General features: G+C 32.3%; 1 protein-coding gene across 1 annotated transcript in view; it reads right to left on the minus strand.

Annotated features, from left to right (window-relative positions):
• Positions 1-1,305: 1,305 nt before the first annotated feature.
• Positions 1,306-17,626, minus strand: part of LOC123299298 (breast cancer anti-estrogen resistance protein 1) — a 43,015-nt gene continuing 26,694 nt past the window's right edge. The window contains exons 3-5 of the mRNA XM_044881655.1: positions 17,425-17,613; positions 6,561-7,380; positions 1,306-6,098 (exon numbers count right to left, since the gene is read on the minus strand). Of these exons, the coding sequence (XP_044737590.1) occupies positions 5,242-6,098; positions 6,561-7,380; positions 17,425-17,613 (1,866 nt within the window). The 3' untranslated portion in view covers positions 1,306-5,241. The remainder of the gene's footprint in view (positions 6,099-6,560; positions 7,381-17,424; positions 17,614-17,626) is intronic.

Raw genomic sequence — 17,626 nt, forward strand, 5'->3', positions numbered from 1 at the left:
TGTCGTATTGGTATTGCACATTTGTCAAATGTCAAGCAGCAGATCTCGTTGTATATGGAACTGTTTGAATGTAACAGCTTTTCTTTTCTATAATACCTCCCTGGCCCAAGTAAATAATCGTCATTTTGCTGCTACAAAATTTTTCAAATTTTAAACTAATAGTATCTAGGTACTACATTGGTAGAATCAGGCAAGGTATGCTCTTATGGAAGGCAGGATTCTCTCACACGGTACCCAGTCACCGCCATATTGCCTATGTCATATTTGTTGACAGTAAATATGTAAAAAAATTATTAAATCAATTTGACAGTTCGAATGTAAACAAACAATCAATATGGCGGTAACTGGGTACCGTGTGAGAGAGATTACCGAGAGTGAGAGCATTCCCCCACCCTACGCCTACCTGCACAAAGAGCATACCTTGTCTGATTCTACCAAGGATTTAAACTTGACCTCACCTTTTCAACCCTTAAAATTTAATACAGAGTGATTTTTTGCACGCAAACGTGTACACGAGCCCTTTTTTGACCCTTTAGTATCTCTACAGGTTGATCATGCATTTAAGGAGATCGAGTTAGTAAGTATTTGCGGTTTTTTTGGTCCTTGCGTTCACCCTGTGACAGTCTTGTAAAATTTCTTCTCGATTTTAATAAGGAACTTCTGAAATATCAAGACAAAAATTTAAATTGCTATTTTTATGTTCCTAAAAGTTTGCGTTACCATGTAAACAGACACTTTAATCGTATGATATTTGCTTAAACTATTCTTCGAAGTTGGTAAGAATGATTTTTAGAAAATGTTTTGAAAATTCAAAACCAAAACTTCTATTTCCATAAGAGTAAATTTTCCAAATATTTCACAATTTCGGAGTATTTAAATAGTACAGTGTATTATTGATCCATTTTTGGGTACCGTTCACCAAAACTTCTATCAATAAAATCTAGAAAGTTTCCAACACGTCTTGAAATAAAGTGGAAAATGAACTTTTACTAGTTTGAAAACATCATGGAAAAATCTGCTCCGAACTGTCTTTTAGGATTTAGAGGTGGTTTACAGCTAAACTTTCTAGGATAATTATCCTAGTGTACATCTAATCAAACTGTTAGCGATGCTACGATCGAACATTTTATCATGGTCTCACATATTTATTACATAATTGAACATTTGTATAGAAACTCACGTCTGGGCGTCCGTAGCAGACGAATATTTAATTAAAGGAAAAGGAAGGGGAAATTTTTCATTTAATATAAAAGAAAATTCGAAATTCTATTCAATAATATCTTTTTTATATATATATAGAATCCATATTAAATGTGCGATAAATGTTTTGTTGTTTTTTTATACAAAATTTAAATAAAATAAAATAATAGTACAATTAAAAATTTACAATCATTTTTATCTTTCTAATATCCCTTTTAACACCTACCATTACTAACTGTCATGCTTTGCCGTATTAATTTTAAGTGACAAAATGTTTTTTATTTACATTCTGTTGGGAGTCAAATAATGATCCGAGAGGAAAGTTAATTTAAAAACTAACAGGCAAACCAGTACAGTAGAATTAGCGATGTAAAGGGCTCTCAAATAATATAAATTTGTTTTTATTTACACTTTCACAACACCGATAAAATTATATAAAATCTGTGAACATAATACTTCAAATACTTTTTCCTCTAAAAAACAAGATAATTCCTTTCATCTTTCCATAGAATCTGTAATTGATTTTTTTTTTTTCGTTATAAGTTCTTGCAACGGTTCTTTGTGTACCTAATTCCTAATAATTTTCTACACGAGAAAGAAAAGTTTATTGGGTTTTACAATTAAGATTTCAGTGCCATAATTTCACAAATATTAAGTCCTTTCAAAGTCCCTTGATCACAATAAACACAGTTTTGAAGCCTCTAGCGGGGCAAAAATTTGAATTACTTCATTTTAAAATTGTGATTTTTTACACGTAAGTATCCTGCAAAAACTACTGATCTGTATTGGATGTTGTTGTGAACAACAGGTTGTTTACCGGAGATATGGGTTCTTAATAGATAGAGCATCTCTTAGCTGGAAAACCCAATACCACACAAAGGTAAGAGGTCTTAAAAAGAGCATTCTTACCCCTTAAATTAAGCTCTTTGATTCGAAAACCTGATTTGTGATTTGTGTTCTATTGAGTTAAAACTGATCCAAATAGGGTTGGTCATATTTGACTCGCTTACGCTAATACAAATAGCACTTACCCTCAAAATTTTTCTTCCCTATCTTTTTTATTTCAATTTTTTAGGCACCTCATTAGTCTCTCCAATTCGGGTTTTTTCTTATTTTCAATAAAATTTAAAAATAAAGTAATGAAAATAAATTTTGTGCGATTTTTCTTAATAATAATATTTATGATCCTCAATATTAATACTAAGGGCCCTAGGTTCCACCATTTCAGATTAAAGAATGAGTGCAATAAAAATATTTGGCGATTTTTTATTTAGCTGCCTTGGCAATAAATTATTATTTACCAACGAACACCCTTCATTGGCCTTTAATTTACTTTAGGAACCAAGATAATCCGCTCAATGGCCCTTCAACTAACCATCGATTAAAAATTAATATTATCATGATTAACAAAAGTGTTGGTGGAACCGGACATAAAAAACAAAAATACTTCAAAATGGTCCCAAAATAAATTTGTAAAACTTATATCAATAATTGTTTTTTGCCATTAAAAAAAAAAAAATCTACTTTAAATTTATAATTTGAATAATATTAAATCAAATTTATATATTATTATATAATTAAATTCTTATGTTCACTAAAGTTATCACAGTACAAATTAATATAAATGTTGAGGATCTCTGTTCTAATCACTGATCTCCATATAACTGGATAGGAGATCCCATCTATTGAAATTCATTGAAGCAAGTTAGCGCCTCCAAATGATTGGATAGAACTAAAAAAAAAATAAAACGACGCAAGTACAGGCTTCAATATTAAACAATTAAATTTATTTTACGCCTTTTAGATCGTATATCCAATTTATATTGAGATCAGTAGCTCTAATATAAGATTATGTATCAAATGCAATATATATAAAATGCGCAAGCACGTCATAGAACCTTTCATTTCCACGGTGCAAGTCTAGCTTAACACCGTCCTCGCAATGGCGGATTTAATCCCTCAACAAAGAAACAATTACTCCCTTGGCCCTCTAGCATACAGATCTTAACGCAACATTTTGATGTATCACCTAGACCAAATTCTTTGATATACTAGCATGTGTTTTAATGATCTGGCTTCCAAATTATTCGTAGAAGGATGATTTTTTAGTGAAAAACGTCACCGATTTAAGTTTATATTTTAATTTAAATTTTCAAATAAAGTATTATTAAAAGTCAATTCTTATCCTGAAAATCGAGTGCCATATAGGAATTGTCTTCAGGTCTTTTATTCTTAAATCCGCTACTGCAGGTAAGACGAAAGTTTCAAAACGCACTCACATTCAATTACAAAATTTGTTTTAACAGTATCCTACTAGTTATATTATTATAATTTCTATTATTATTTAACCACAGACGTATCTTCTAAACTTTCGATCGCTAACAATTTGTTGAGAAATTTTCTGTTATAAAGTAAGTTGGCGATTTGAGATAAATTTAAACATCTGTGTATCTATATATAAACATACATTTCAAAAATTTACTATTCTGGCAATTACATGATAATTTAAACAATACACGTAGTAGCTGCGAATTATAGACATGCCTCAAAATTTCTTTCAAAATTAATTGACTTTTTTTAAACATTAAGAATTCAATTTTTCTAATTTTCGGAGTGCCGGCTTTTAATAAAGTAAGGTCTGAAAGATCAGGAGACTTTTTAATTATTCTTCTGATCGGGAGACCTTTTTAGAATGCACTGAATTTTTGAATACAAAAATTCTCTATAATATATTAAATAAAAATCGTTGCTTTGATCTTCAGATGTCCCTGAACAGACTAGAGACGCTATACCTAATTTAATAAACAAAATTGTGCGCATCAATTTCTGGAATAGTTTTGAAATATCCTTCAAGGCTACCCGAAACAATTGTCCTATTTAAAAGAAACTTTTTTTAAACTTAGATAATCTATGATTTTTATTGATTACATCGATAATATTGATAGAATCGGAACTTTGGCAACTTACTCTTGTAATTCAGTTAAAAATAAGAATTAACTAATGAAAATCGATTTACAGCATCCGGATGTTTTTCTTGTTATTGATCGACAATTATTTTAATCATAAAACGATAAATTTTGTTGTTTATGGGTGCCCTGTGTCAAGGAGTATAAACTCGTTTGATCTCAGCATATATTCCAAGAGCTCTAAGTTGATCCACAACTAAGTAATGGTCTTACTTTCTATTTAGGTCACACCTAAATAGAAATCTTTATAAATAGAAGTAGAAAGGTTAGAGCAGGAATTAAGCTATTAGTCAATGTTCTCTATTAGGAATATGGAATAAAATCATTCTTAGTAAAAAAATTTTCCGATTCATTCTCATTGAAAGTATTTTAAGTTCCCATTCAAATCCTCATTAGGGTTTCTATTTATTGTAAAACACCAAAATGTTTTTACGGACGTTTTTTTTTCCAAATGTTCGCTGTTAGGCATCCTTTGTTTCTTCCATTGCATATAAAAAGAGTTTCCCTTCATAAACAAAGGAAACAAATATTTCTTCAATAATTATTCGTTTTTCTTCAGGACGAATAATGAATATAATTATTGGCTGTTTTTGTTTTTTCATAAAGAAGCTTAATTAAATTTAAAGCTATTTTTCTTTAAGTCTATTTTTTTTAGGAATGTTATCATAGATGTCTATGCTAAATTCAGATCACTAACAAATTTGGATTCATTTGTTATTTCTGCGTTTATTCCGTTCCGTTCCGTCTAACTATCACAAAAAATAAGATAATTTTACATAAGGATTAATATTGAGTTTATAATTTTTCGCTAAATTCAGCCCATCTTCTGGCGGCAGTGATATATCTAGGCGACGAATTTTATTGGACGCAAATGAAGTTCTAAAATTTCATCATCTTCTCTATCGGAACCTGCGTCTTGATAGGCACTAATAATTACTTTTAGTAAATAAATCTTAATAAGTTAGCTATCTAAGTACATAGTATAAACATCTGTGTAGTATTATAAATATTTAAAAAGCTGTAAGTTCTTATAAGTAAATTCACGACAATGAGACTACAAAAAAAAAAAATTAGCTTAAGACTGTGAGACTTGAACCAGTGATAACTTTAAATCTCTTGCTGCATGTGAAATATCTACAACAGAGTCAACCATTTCTTGTACCGCTGTCACACTGGGAAATTGTAGGGCAGCACGTTTAGTTTTGGCAACGGTAGCTGCTAATGCTTCGGACAACGCATTCGCACAGTTTAAAATCTGAGTTCGAACATCGTTCTGGTTAATATTTCGATGTACAGTGTCTCCAATATGAACTAATCGATGTGCACTAAGCACAACAAATTTCCCATGTGCTAAAAACACTTTAGGCGCTTGATTATGTTCCACGGTTTGTAAGAACGCATCGATCGCATGTGTTAAATGATTTGAGTGTGTTATTGCTTGCGCCGCATAAAATGTTAATAATTGTTTATCGTTTGAATCAATTTGATCTGTTGATTCCATGGCAGCTGACTCAACATTTTGTAAAAGTGCGTCATAACTCTTTTTAAATTCATTTGGCAATGAGTCGCGAATTTCAGCATGTTTCTTTATAGCACTTTCACGTGATTCCAAGTTCACGTAATCATAATCTTCGAGCCAATCTTCGTTGTTGTTCGCCTGTTGTGGAGACGTGACCACTTTTTTAAATAGGAGAGTAGAGTTGCCTTGAATAAATGATGCTGTTTGGCGCACATCTTCGGTGAGAGCACGTGAACATGCGACTAATTGATCTAGGGCGTCAGGCGGTTTACAATTACCTTCTTCATGATCCATATGCCGACATAGTGAGTCTATAGACCAGTCTTGGATGTCTAAGGAATGTGCTGCTCTTTGAACTAAGGTATCTGCATCACGTAAGGCTTTCACCAACGGTCGTAGTTTTATCGCTAAACCTAGAAAATAAAAATTATATATCTAAGCATAATAGTATAAAATTTTCAATATAAACCATATATACAATCCATAGACTTATATGTCCACCCATACAATTACATTAATAAAGTAGTGTGTCATTACTATGGTAACTGACTGAAATAAAACTCATGCATGAAGCTAATACTTTTTCAAGTTCGCTAAAAATGAATAGCTGTGATTTACGTGAAATTTTAATTCCTATTTTAAAGTAGTTTTTGTTGAAATAAATTTGTCATTCGCATAGTCGCAGGTCGCATAAATTTTAAAAACTCCGATTGGAGTGAAACTCTCTATTGTACGAGATAAATAGGAACCAAAACATAAGTCATTCTTGGAAACGGAAATATATAAACTTTCTTATATATTTTAAAGATTCATATCACCTAATAGATTTGTCAGAAACCCTCTGTATATACTAAATAATATGCATTATTTTATACCTTTATCAGGAGCTTTTGCAGCATTTCCTAGTGCTCCTTCGCTAAACTCGACAAGATCATGAAGTGATGTTCGTAATCGAACCACAGCCAATTTAATATCCATTAATTTCGGTTCCAATTTTTCACGTATCCTCCATTGTGGTGTAACAAAGCCTAATAAACGTCCAATAGCAGCTGTCGCTTCAATTTGTAATTTCTCTAAGGAATCCAACGCCGAATTAATTTCTAACGGTAATTCTTTTGTAACCGGATTCGATGCCGGTACATCGTAAACACCTTGTTGTGACGTGGTCGTCGTATTTTGTTGTACACTACGTGGACTTGGTTTCGGTACATCATAATCCGGCATATTTGCCAAGCTACTACGATTCGAGGAAGACAATGAATCAGCTGTCGTTAATGAGCTTGCCGAACTGCTTGGTGTTAACTGTTGCTGTGATAGTAACAACGGTCGTGGTATATCATAGCTAGAGTCAATAGAATCACGACGTTGATGATGATGGTGCGCAGATAAAGAGGACGCCGGCGCTGGTGATGGCGTCAGTATTGGTGGATTCGGTGATGATCGCCAACTTCGTGGTGTATCGTAATTAATCGGTACAGCACGCGGTGGTACATCGTATGATTCTTGACTAACATCCGACAGGGGTGTATCGCCACGTGCTGGACTTTGATTGTTGTAACGTGGACTCTCACATCGACTTGGTGGTACATCGTAACGTATTATGTTGTAATTTTGAGATGTGTATTGGGGGGTTGATGTCGGCGTAGGCGGAAGGTCGTATAGAAATACATCGTTGATTTTTTTAGGGGTAATAACCTGAAAACAAAAGTATTTACTTTAATTATACAAAAAAAAAAATATATTTTCGATTTTTTACTACAACATGTTCTAGAATAGAGTGAATTTTCAAGGAAAATTAATTGCACTTTTTCTCAAATTTTTAGGAATTTTACACATTAATGGCACACTGAAGTTTAACGACATTATGTGGCCGAATTTTTGACCACATAAACTAGGTTTTTTAATTTTCCTCATAAATCTTAAAAACCTTCTAGTCCAATTAAACTAAATATCTAAAAGAAAAAATTAATGCATCTTTGAAATTTTCCACAGTTGTTTATTAGGGTGTCAACATTTCGTAAAAGTCGACCTCTCAGGGGCGTACCTAACCCCCTTTTTTTATTGGTAGTTGGGCGTTTTAATAAGGTTTTTACAAATTACAAAAAAAATTCAATTCAAATGTCTAGCTGAAGTTTTTTTTGCACATTTTCGTTTTTTTTCGACTTTCTAGCTTCAAAGTTGACCGAGATATGCCAAATGAACAAGTATCCATCGAGGTTAGAGATAGAACAAAAGTTTAAATGTAAAAGTTATTCCTTATAAAAAAATTAAGAACTTTTATTTAAATCATTCTTTTGTGTTGATGTTTTTCAGATTAACTTCAACTAGTGGTTTTGTGAAAAAGGAAAGCAAGAAAAATTCTAGAAAATGATACTAAATGAAACTAAATTATAGCGCCTCATAATTACAGATTTTCCCGTAGTGTGGCCACTCAGAAAATTAGTCTAAGAGTCAAAATTTTCGGCAATGTGATTTTGTCACATTTTATAAGCTTGTTTCTTCGCGGTTATGTCAATTGATCTTTAATTTAATTTAGCTTTATTGTAATTGAAAATATCTCAAACGGGTAAAAAATATAAATTGAATTTTTTATCAAATATTAAAAATCATAATTTATGAGATCTTCCCCCTTTTTCGTCCAGGATAAAATACAATTTATTGTAAATAATATATTATATGCCTAATAAAAAATAATTTAAATTATAGTCGTAAAACATTTTACAAATGTAAGCAAAAATATATGACATTCATATACAAAAATATGGAAAGTAATAATCTCGTGGTGTTACTATAGTAACCATATATGTATGTACCATGTTAACGCCCAACGTACCGTAATGTAGCGTGAGGATAGTGTCTCTTTAAATTTATGTATATTAGGTATAGTCAAAGAGTTGATCGTCAAAATTTATCTACACGAGTAAAATTTTTTTGATAACATGACTAAATTTTTACTGATTTGAATGAAATTTTTTTTGAAGTCCGCTTAGTTTCGGTCAAATTTTTCATTTTTGATGATAGTTTTTCGCTTTCGTTCACCATTGTGCTAAATGTCGGAACAAAGACCCCTCGATCTTGAAACTTATTTAAGGTAGGTTAAATTTGACTTCAAATTTGAAAAGTATGACCCAAATTTACTATAATTCTACACTTGCTTTATCAAAATTGAAAATAATTTGGATAAAATAGAACAAAATTCAATTTTTTTTATTTTGATGTCATAAAGTTCAAAAAATAAATTTTTTTAATAACACAGTTAAATGTGTTGTTTTAGCTTGTCGTTGAGTAAACTAAGAAATCCCTTTTTCCATTGAAATAGTTAATAATAAAATCAATAAAGGCACACTTTATTAAAAACCCTCTAAAACTTCCCCTAATTTAATAAAAAAAAAAAAAGATTCCTTTTCACAATTCATTTGACAGAACACAATCAATGGATATCATAAACAAACATTGGACTGACTGCATCGATCTATTTAGGTACAATCTGCCAAATTTATGATAATACCTACGTGCAAATTATAATCCTTGGCACGTGCGATGCCAAACTATTGATACTTGAAATAAGAGCGTATTTCTATTGAAAAACATGTTTTAATTTAAATGAATTGGGGATTATCATGTCATGATGTGTAAATAATATTCAACAATTTATGACGTAAAATGAATGGTTGCAAAGTTTTTGTTCAATTTCTCAAGTGTTTTGATCACATCTCTCTATTATATTATAAATGTGAAAGTAAGGATGTTTGTTTGTTCGTTTGTTACGCTTTCACACAAAAACTACCGAATGGATTTCAATGAAATTATACAACAATATAGCTCATACATCAGAATAACACATGAGCTATAATTTATAAAGATTCGTCTACAGGCTTCAACAGTTGTATATGCGACACTGGCCTTCGGGAAAGAGATATCTGGCAGAATATTCACGCTAAGAGAAAAATCAACGAAAAACCTCCTTGTAGAGTAAAAAAAAGAACTTTGAGTGCAGATGTTGTCTGAAATAGAAACAGTAAGGTTTTTTTATGGTGTATGCTCTTGAGCTATTGTTAATATAGCTATCAAATATGGAAGAAAGATATGAGGGAAAATATGATATAACTTAAAAAACTAATCGAGTGGAAACTCATTGTGAAGCTTTTCAGATAAATATGAACGTGCTTACAGGTAGATAAAGAAGAATCATCTTGAAAATACAAAGAGCTATTTATTTAAAGGAAATTATTTGTAAGGGAAAAGAAATACTAGCAAGGAATGGTATTACGGCTTCATTAGATATAAAAGACTTTCGCCGTGTTTTATCACATAAAAAAAAAACCAAATTTGTATAAAAACTTTCATTTTTATTTCCGATAGAAAAAAAACCCGCTGACTCGGAAAGAATCTTCTCGAATCTGTAAGTAAAACTATCTTGGGAATTTGGAGAGTTTACAAAATATCTTTAATTCAATGTCTTGATAATGATAATTATTTCAAACTAGAGTGATACCCAACCGTTTCGCTGGGTTTCAAAGTAAAGATTGATAAATATTGCTCTCGCTTATCCCCCTTCTCGACGATAACACTCGAAATAATGGTAAGAATTGTTTTACACAGCTAAAATATATGTATGATTTTCTATTTTTTTAAATGTATAATAGTCGTAATTATTCATTGAGTATATCAGAAAAGATGGCCGTGAAATATTTTATATTGACTATTTTTACAGAAATCTGTAATTTATGGTAATGTCAAATTAAATTAATTTTTAATTTATTTATTAATATATCTTTATAAATTATATCTCATGTGTTATTCTGAAGTTAGAGCTATATTGCTGTGTAGTTTCATTAAAAACCATTCGTTAATTTTTGCGTGAAAGCGTAGCAAACAAACAAACAAACATGCTTACTTTCGCATTTATAATATATGGAGATTCTATCGATACATCTCCCAGATTGGTGGTGCAATAGATTGCAGAGAAAATATCACTTGTCCAATTGTATTCCCTTCTTATCGCTGAAGAAAGTAAACACAATTGAAATATTCTAGGCTTCTCCACTAAGCTTCATCACATAAAAATTTTATATCTTACTGCACCAAATTTTTAAAAATTCGTTTCGAATTCCTTGAACTTGTAAGCAAAAATTTGTAATTTTAAAGCAAACAAAAAAAATTTGTGTGTGAATCACTTTAGCTTCCTCATACTTTTATATGTAACAAGGAAATAAAATACTATAGAAATCAGTCGCGTTGTATTTCCGGTATTGTGAAAATTCGATGAAAATACATGTAAATATTTTTTAGGGTGAGGCCTTCTACTTTAAGATGATGTTTTTCTTTTTTGTAAATAATAAAACTAACACATGGTCAAATTTGTATAATTACGACGAACAACAATTTTTACGTCCAAAAAAGGTAAATAAATTGAATGTTGTTTGTGATTCTTGTTTTTTTGATACAACTTTTAAATTACTGAAGAAGGGAAAAATATTTTTTAAAAGACTTGAAGCTGCTTTCCATTTACAATAGAAGTCTGAGTTCAAGTGATAAAGAGTGGGATATTGTTTTAATAGACAGAGAGTTAACGAGGGATCTGCTAACCTGTAAGTGGATTCGATATGATGAATGAGACATAAGACTGCCAGTGAGTTGCCCTCTGTCCCTGTCATAGTCATATGTCATAATCATATGATGCATAGAGATTTTGTGTCGGCTATTATATTTGTTTTGTACAAAGAGGTTCTTGAGAATAACCTGTCACCCGAAGGCGAAACTTTTTCGGGTAAAAGATGTTGTTTTAAGCAGATGAAGCTATGGGATTCTGTCAAGGCCAGACGCCACGTAGAAAGTCCACAGTTATCCACCGGGATTTCTCCAATACTTGATGGATCCAATGTTTCGGATCGAGGCATTCTAAGCTGGACGCCCTGCAGGTTTCTGTGCAAATAACAAGAATTGAGGTTTCTTTCTCCTTCATACAGGTTTACAAGTCGGTACTTTTAAATTTTATGAACGCCATATTATTAAAACGCCAAAATGCCATTGTTTCAGAAAATACACAATGTCTGCTTGACTTAATAATAAAAAAAAGCGTTCCATCTGAGGGGGGGGGCATAGTAAAGGCTAGAGTTTGCTACATGGAGGAGCCCGTTAGTTCATGGATACTGTTCTTAATTACAGACGAAGGTGGACTTAATTATTATTTTTTTTACATCTCGTAAAATATTCATTATTACATTTTTAGAGTCCCAAAAAAAGTATACCTTTATTTTTTTGAGGGAAGAGTTGAACTGAATCTTGATGTGATACTGAGTTCTATCTAAGATTAAGCGTAGAAGGAAAGCGGTTATTGTGAGACAAATATGGGTTTGGATACAATGACCGTGCGGCATGCCGGCATCGTATCGGTCTGACATGCATGGTAGCCGGTACTAGTTAGGCACTATAGTAGGCTACACTAGGTGAGTGATGATGTTGGTTATTTTTAGATGGTAGCAAAGGCTACTTGGTTACATATTGTGTTTACATACATTTAGTATACAAGCGACAGCTATTATTCATGGTCAAAGAATTTTGTAATTTTTGTTAAGGTTGTACAGTCACGGAACTTAATAAAGATACGTTTAAACGGATAGTCATTTGCCCCCAAATGTAGTTTTATCAAATCATCAAATAAAGGCAATTTTCGTGTTTGTTGGATTCAATACTTTCCTTAAATTACCACCCACAAACGGGAGTTTTTTCTTGTAGCTTTCTCTCCAAACTACCCTAAACATAGCTAATAACACTCTCCATTAAATTACCTTTAAAAAAAACTAAAACGGTTCATCCGTTTGGAAGCTGCGATGCCACTGATAGACAGACAGCGATCAAACAAACAAACAGCCATCTTTTTGGTTTAGGAGGTTTAGGGCCCCCGCAGACTGCAGACTTTTTATCGGCCGATAGTTTGGTCGGCTTCTTAATCAGTATGGAGAGGAATGCATATGCGCACACTACAGCGATTTTTATCGGCCGATAAAAAAGTTTGATGTGGTACCCAATTACATTCAAACTTATGTGTCGGCCAACTATCGGCCGACTGTTTAATCAGTATTGGGGCATACACGATCGCGCATACATGACGATTGTTTAGTCGGCCGATAGCTCAGTTCGCTCTGTGATTTGGCTCTTCCACAGTTATAGGAAGTCTTAAATTTGTATCCTCCTTCGCTATTGCTGGTCCAATTAGCTTGAAAAGTTCATTGAAGCTGGTAATGCTCATTCAATAATAGGCGGAAATTTTTTTCGGGTAATCAAGTAATTGGGAATGCATAGTGTAAAATTTTCCACTAACTAATCTATCACTGAGAATGGGATGCACCCGATACTCTCGGAATCTCTTGTTGATTTTCCTCCTCCGGAGTATGATAAGACCAATAATTTTCCTGGACAATATTTTCATTGTGCGACCGCTTCAACAGTCAGTTACAAACTAGTTCGAGAATAGTCGGCCGGCTGTTGGACTAGTGTGCGCCCTGTTCACCAACCAAACTGTTTAGTTGGCTCGGTGTGCGCACTTTCAGCCCAACCCGACTAAACTATCGTCCGATAAAAAGTCTGCAGTCTGCGGGGACCCTTAATGAACTATGAGAAAAAAGACCTTTAATTACCTCAGAAATGTTTATATGACTCTCAAATACGCGTAGGAAACCGGTCAATTTTCATCAAGCTCCTTGAGTCCCCTTCGCTATAGACGGACATTTAACTAAGTAGATAAATTCAATCTTTTCCTATAAGTAGAAAAGTTTTGTTATTTGAGGTGATATTATTAAATGTTGATAAAATCTCTCGATTCCGAATAAATTCGAGGAACGGAAGATGTGCACCAGGCATTAGATACATCAAAATAAACGACATAAGTCTTAAAAATAGTAAAATAAATAATATTTTTAATATCTCGTGACACGTCGACCATGATTCAACTTTTAGGATTATTATTATTTTTGAAAAACAAATAAATATTTAACCCTGGCGCTAGACTACTTCTTGAAGACAGTTTAAAAGAAATCTTACATGAGTAAAGTATACAGAATCTGAATTTTTTGACTTGAGTAAGAAATTTTGCACAATCATGCGTTTTTCGGGAAGTAAAAAGTTTTCAGCGCTGTCAAAAAGTGAAAATATTGTTCTGTCATGAAATTAAGTGCTTTTCTTGAATAAAATTTCTTTTAAGGTTGATCGACCATTAAGGCAATGCATAGATAAAAATCTGAATTTAAATAAATAATTTTTTGGAAAAACGAATCGAAGGATTTCCATGTAATTAATGATTAAAAATTGGATTTTAACATGTTGTTAACAGTCAAAAGATGATTAATTATTATTTTAAATAGTTAAAAAATTACATAAATTTGATTATTGGTGAAGTTAGATTTTGGGTTAATGAAGTGATATCGAATTAGATTTGATATCTGATTATATTTGATTATAGAAGCATTCAAAGATTGTTGCCCATTTCTTTCTTGCAAAACCGATTTTTATATGTAATTTCTATGACGATACCGTGTACAATGACATCACTATTATATATTTTCATCTTTGTTTAATTATTAGTTTTAACCGTTCATGTTTTGCATAGATTTTCAAAAACCAACTTTACTTTTCTGTCCTAGCAGTGAGAATTTTCATAATATTACTTTTTAATTTCTGGGAGAAGAAAAATTTATAAAGTTGCCGTATACTTTCCGATCAAATTTAAGTATTTTTTCGTTAATTCTGGCATGTAGATAAGTTTTACTTTCAATGCATACGGAAGAGAATCCAGCGGTAGGACTAATTTAAAGTAAAATATAAAAACGATACCAGCAAAGTAAGCTTCTTTGAATATAAAGAGATACACAAAAATTCATTATTTTAAAAAGTTGTTTGTTATACAAGTTTTATTGTCTGTTTCGCTGTCGATGTCGCTGTTTGTGTTTTATTCTTTATTTTTGCGATAGTCTGGTCTGGCGCCACTTACACTTGGTGGTGTATGTACGTATACAATATTATAAAAATGACATTTTACATGCCAGAATAATTATTATTATCTTTATATAAAATTGGCTTAAATATCCGATGTGAAACTTCCAAAAATATCTCAAAAAATAATTATTACGATGAGTCACTCAAACACGATTATTTGTAAAAGTTGAAGGCGCTCAATTTAAAATATCAACAATGATTTGGAACGCCCCAAGCTTTGACAAATAGTCATGTATGTGTGATTCATACTCTGATTAGAACGGTAATGAGAGAGCAGACAAGCTGGCCAAACTGCCATACCAAGAAGGTCTTAACAGATTAGGAGATAATCTGAAAAACCAACAATTAAAGGCATGGACCAGCTACGAGGGAGGGCGAATCGCCAAAAGCCTGTTGGGTAAAAGAAACTCGCTCGGTAACAGAGCCGAGGAAATCTTGAAACAAAACAGAGCTGATATTAGAGTCATCGTAGAGTTACTCACAGGGCTTGATAACCTGAACAAGTTCCAACATCAGATTGGAAAAAGACAATCTCCCGCGTGTGACAGATGCGGAGAAAATTCAGAAGAAACATCGAACCACTTTCTCTGTTACTGCCCGGCGCTCATATAGCAGCGAAGGAAATGGTTTGGTTCGGCCATAGTCGAACCAGAAGAAATTAGGAAACTCAGCGCTAGGCAAATCCTGGGTTTCAGTTGGTTATAATAGCCACTTAAAAGCCTAGCGGGGATAAAGTACAAGGGTCTATTTGGCTAGGTGCTCTGAACCATTGCTTCGAGGCCCGAGGCTCGAGCATGGCCCGCTAACTTCCATACCCACACCCATGTGTGATTCATAAAATTAATTTTATAACTTCTAATTTTTAGTAAAATAAAAGCTTATTCTTGGAAAAAGTATTTTTAATTTTTTTATGTATATCAAATATGATGGAAGCGATAGGAAACTTAGATCATGCTACCCATAAAAATAGATCATCATCCGATTTACATATTTTCGTACTCTTCTCAGCAAACCCTTTCATTTGGTACCTATATTAGGAGAGTGTATAAAAAATAACTAGTCTACCATATCGGATTTGCAATGACATCACTTAGCTGATCATTCATTGTCAAGATTTGGCCTTATAAAACTGAAAACCTCGTTGGGAAAAAACGCCCTATTACAATAAAGAGTTGGATTGGAGCATCATTTCGCTACAAAACAATACGAAGAAACATTGGTGGAAATTCATTCCATTAAGTGTACATTTTTAAAGTAAAAAACGTACATCTTAAGACAAAATTAACGGGTTTCCCCTTTTATTATTACATGTAAAAGCAAAATAAAAAACACAGAATGGTCCAGAAGATGGTTAAATGAATCTGATGTAAATTTCAGTATAAAGAGTTTTGGGTGTCTTAAAACAAAATCAGCGTGGGAGCTGGCAGTTTACTTCACGAAAAAATCTTTAAATTTTCACTAATAAACAAGATTTTTTGAAAAAAATGAAGGTTTGGTAAACTATGTTAGAAAAATTAATTTAACTTCATCAAATACAAAAGATAAACAATAACCAAAAGAGAGGTTGGACTATAATTTTCCGCCCAAATCCATCGTTGGCTGTTTACTATGAGATGCTTTGAAATCTAAGACATATGTCAACAAATCGGTGACCATCGACACCGAAAGGGGGAAATTGAGAGCTATACCAACGCCCTTCAATTAAATTTATAAAAAAGGATCCACAAAAATGTTCATATATCTCAGCAAAGCCTTAGAACTTTACCCAATATGTTATCACATCCATAAATCTTTATTTCATGAATCAAGAATGTCTCCGATCTCATGTTCCTTGTCGCCCGAGGCAAAGCCAAGAGTGACAAACATGAGCTCTGAGACAATTTCTTACTTGCTCCCGTGGTGTGTATACTATTTTACTGCCCGGCGGAGAGGAAGGGCGACAACTTCGTTTAGCACAGCAGGACGAAAGTGAAAACTTTCCACTTGAAAGGGAGAAAAAAATTTACAAATCAAAATTATTTATTGCATTAATTTTGGAACTCCCATTACTTTATTAATTTTCAAAATGACTAGGGGATTTCCTAATGATGTAGAGAAGATGATGATTAAAATCTATTTTTAAAAGATAACCTTCTTTTAAGGTCATCTTACCTTTTAAAATTAGTTAATAATAATATAATGCTTAGTAGTTTATATAGCATAGCGTTTTCTATCACCTGTCGATAATAGTTTAAAATTTTTTTTATTGATTTTTCAAGTAATTTTACAAATGAAAATGGTTTTTCTAAACTGCAAATTCAAACGCCAGTGACGTCAACATATCGCTTTAGTAACGCCACCGCACGGACAAATCATAAAATAACATGCAAAATTATAAATGGTTTGTTTCCCAACTTGTTTTTACAATATTATAACATAATTATACTTGGAAACAAGCCGAAAAATATGCATCTAGCGTGAATTATTAATTTTAAAAAAAAATTACTTAAATATATTTTAGATGAAATTTTTTTCATTTGCATAATGCAAATTTTCTATTTAATTACAATAATTTTCCTTGAAATGTTCAAAAATTTCTTTGTATACACTCTATATAGGCTCACTTAAGATCTTTCAAATTTTCGATAGATAAAACCATCAAAGTTGATTAGATTTTCAAAAAAATAAATAGTAAAGAAATATTATGACTAGACGAAGTAAATAAAAATTGTTTCGCCAAGTGATTTAAAATGATTTAAAACTTACTTTATTAGGTTGAACGTGCCAACTTCGCCGTTTCCCTTGTCGTTGTAACAATGTTATGTCTGTATGATGCTGATTTAAAAGATGTTGCTGCTGGTGTTGATGTATGTTGTTACCCTCATGTGATATCATTTGTCCTGTATCTGCAAACATTCCAGTTAGTAATCTTAATCGATTGCCAGGACATATACCCTGAAACAAATAA

This window comes from Chrysoperla carnea, chromosome 4 (genome assembly GCF_905475395.1).
Source record: "Chrysoperla carnea chromosome 4, inChrCarn1.1, whole genome shotgun sequence".
Taxonomy (NCBI): domain Eukaryota; kingdom Metazoa; phylum Arthropoda; class Insecta; order Neuroptera; family Chrysopidae; genus Chrysoperla; species Chrysoperla carnea.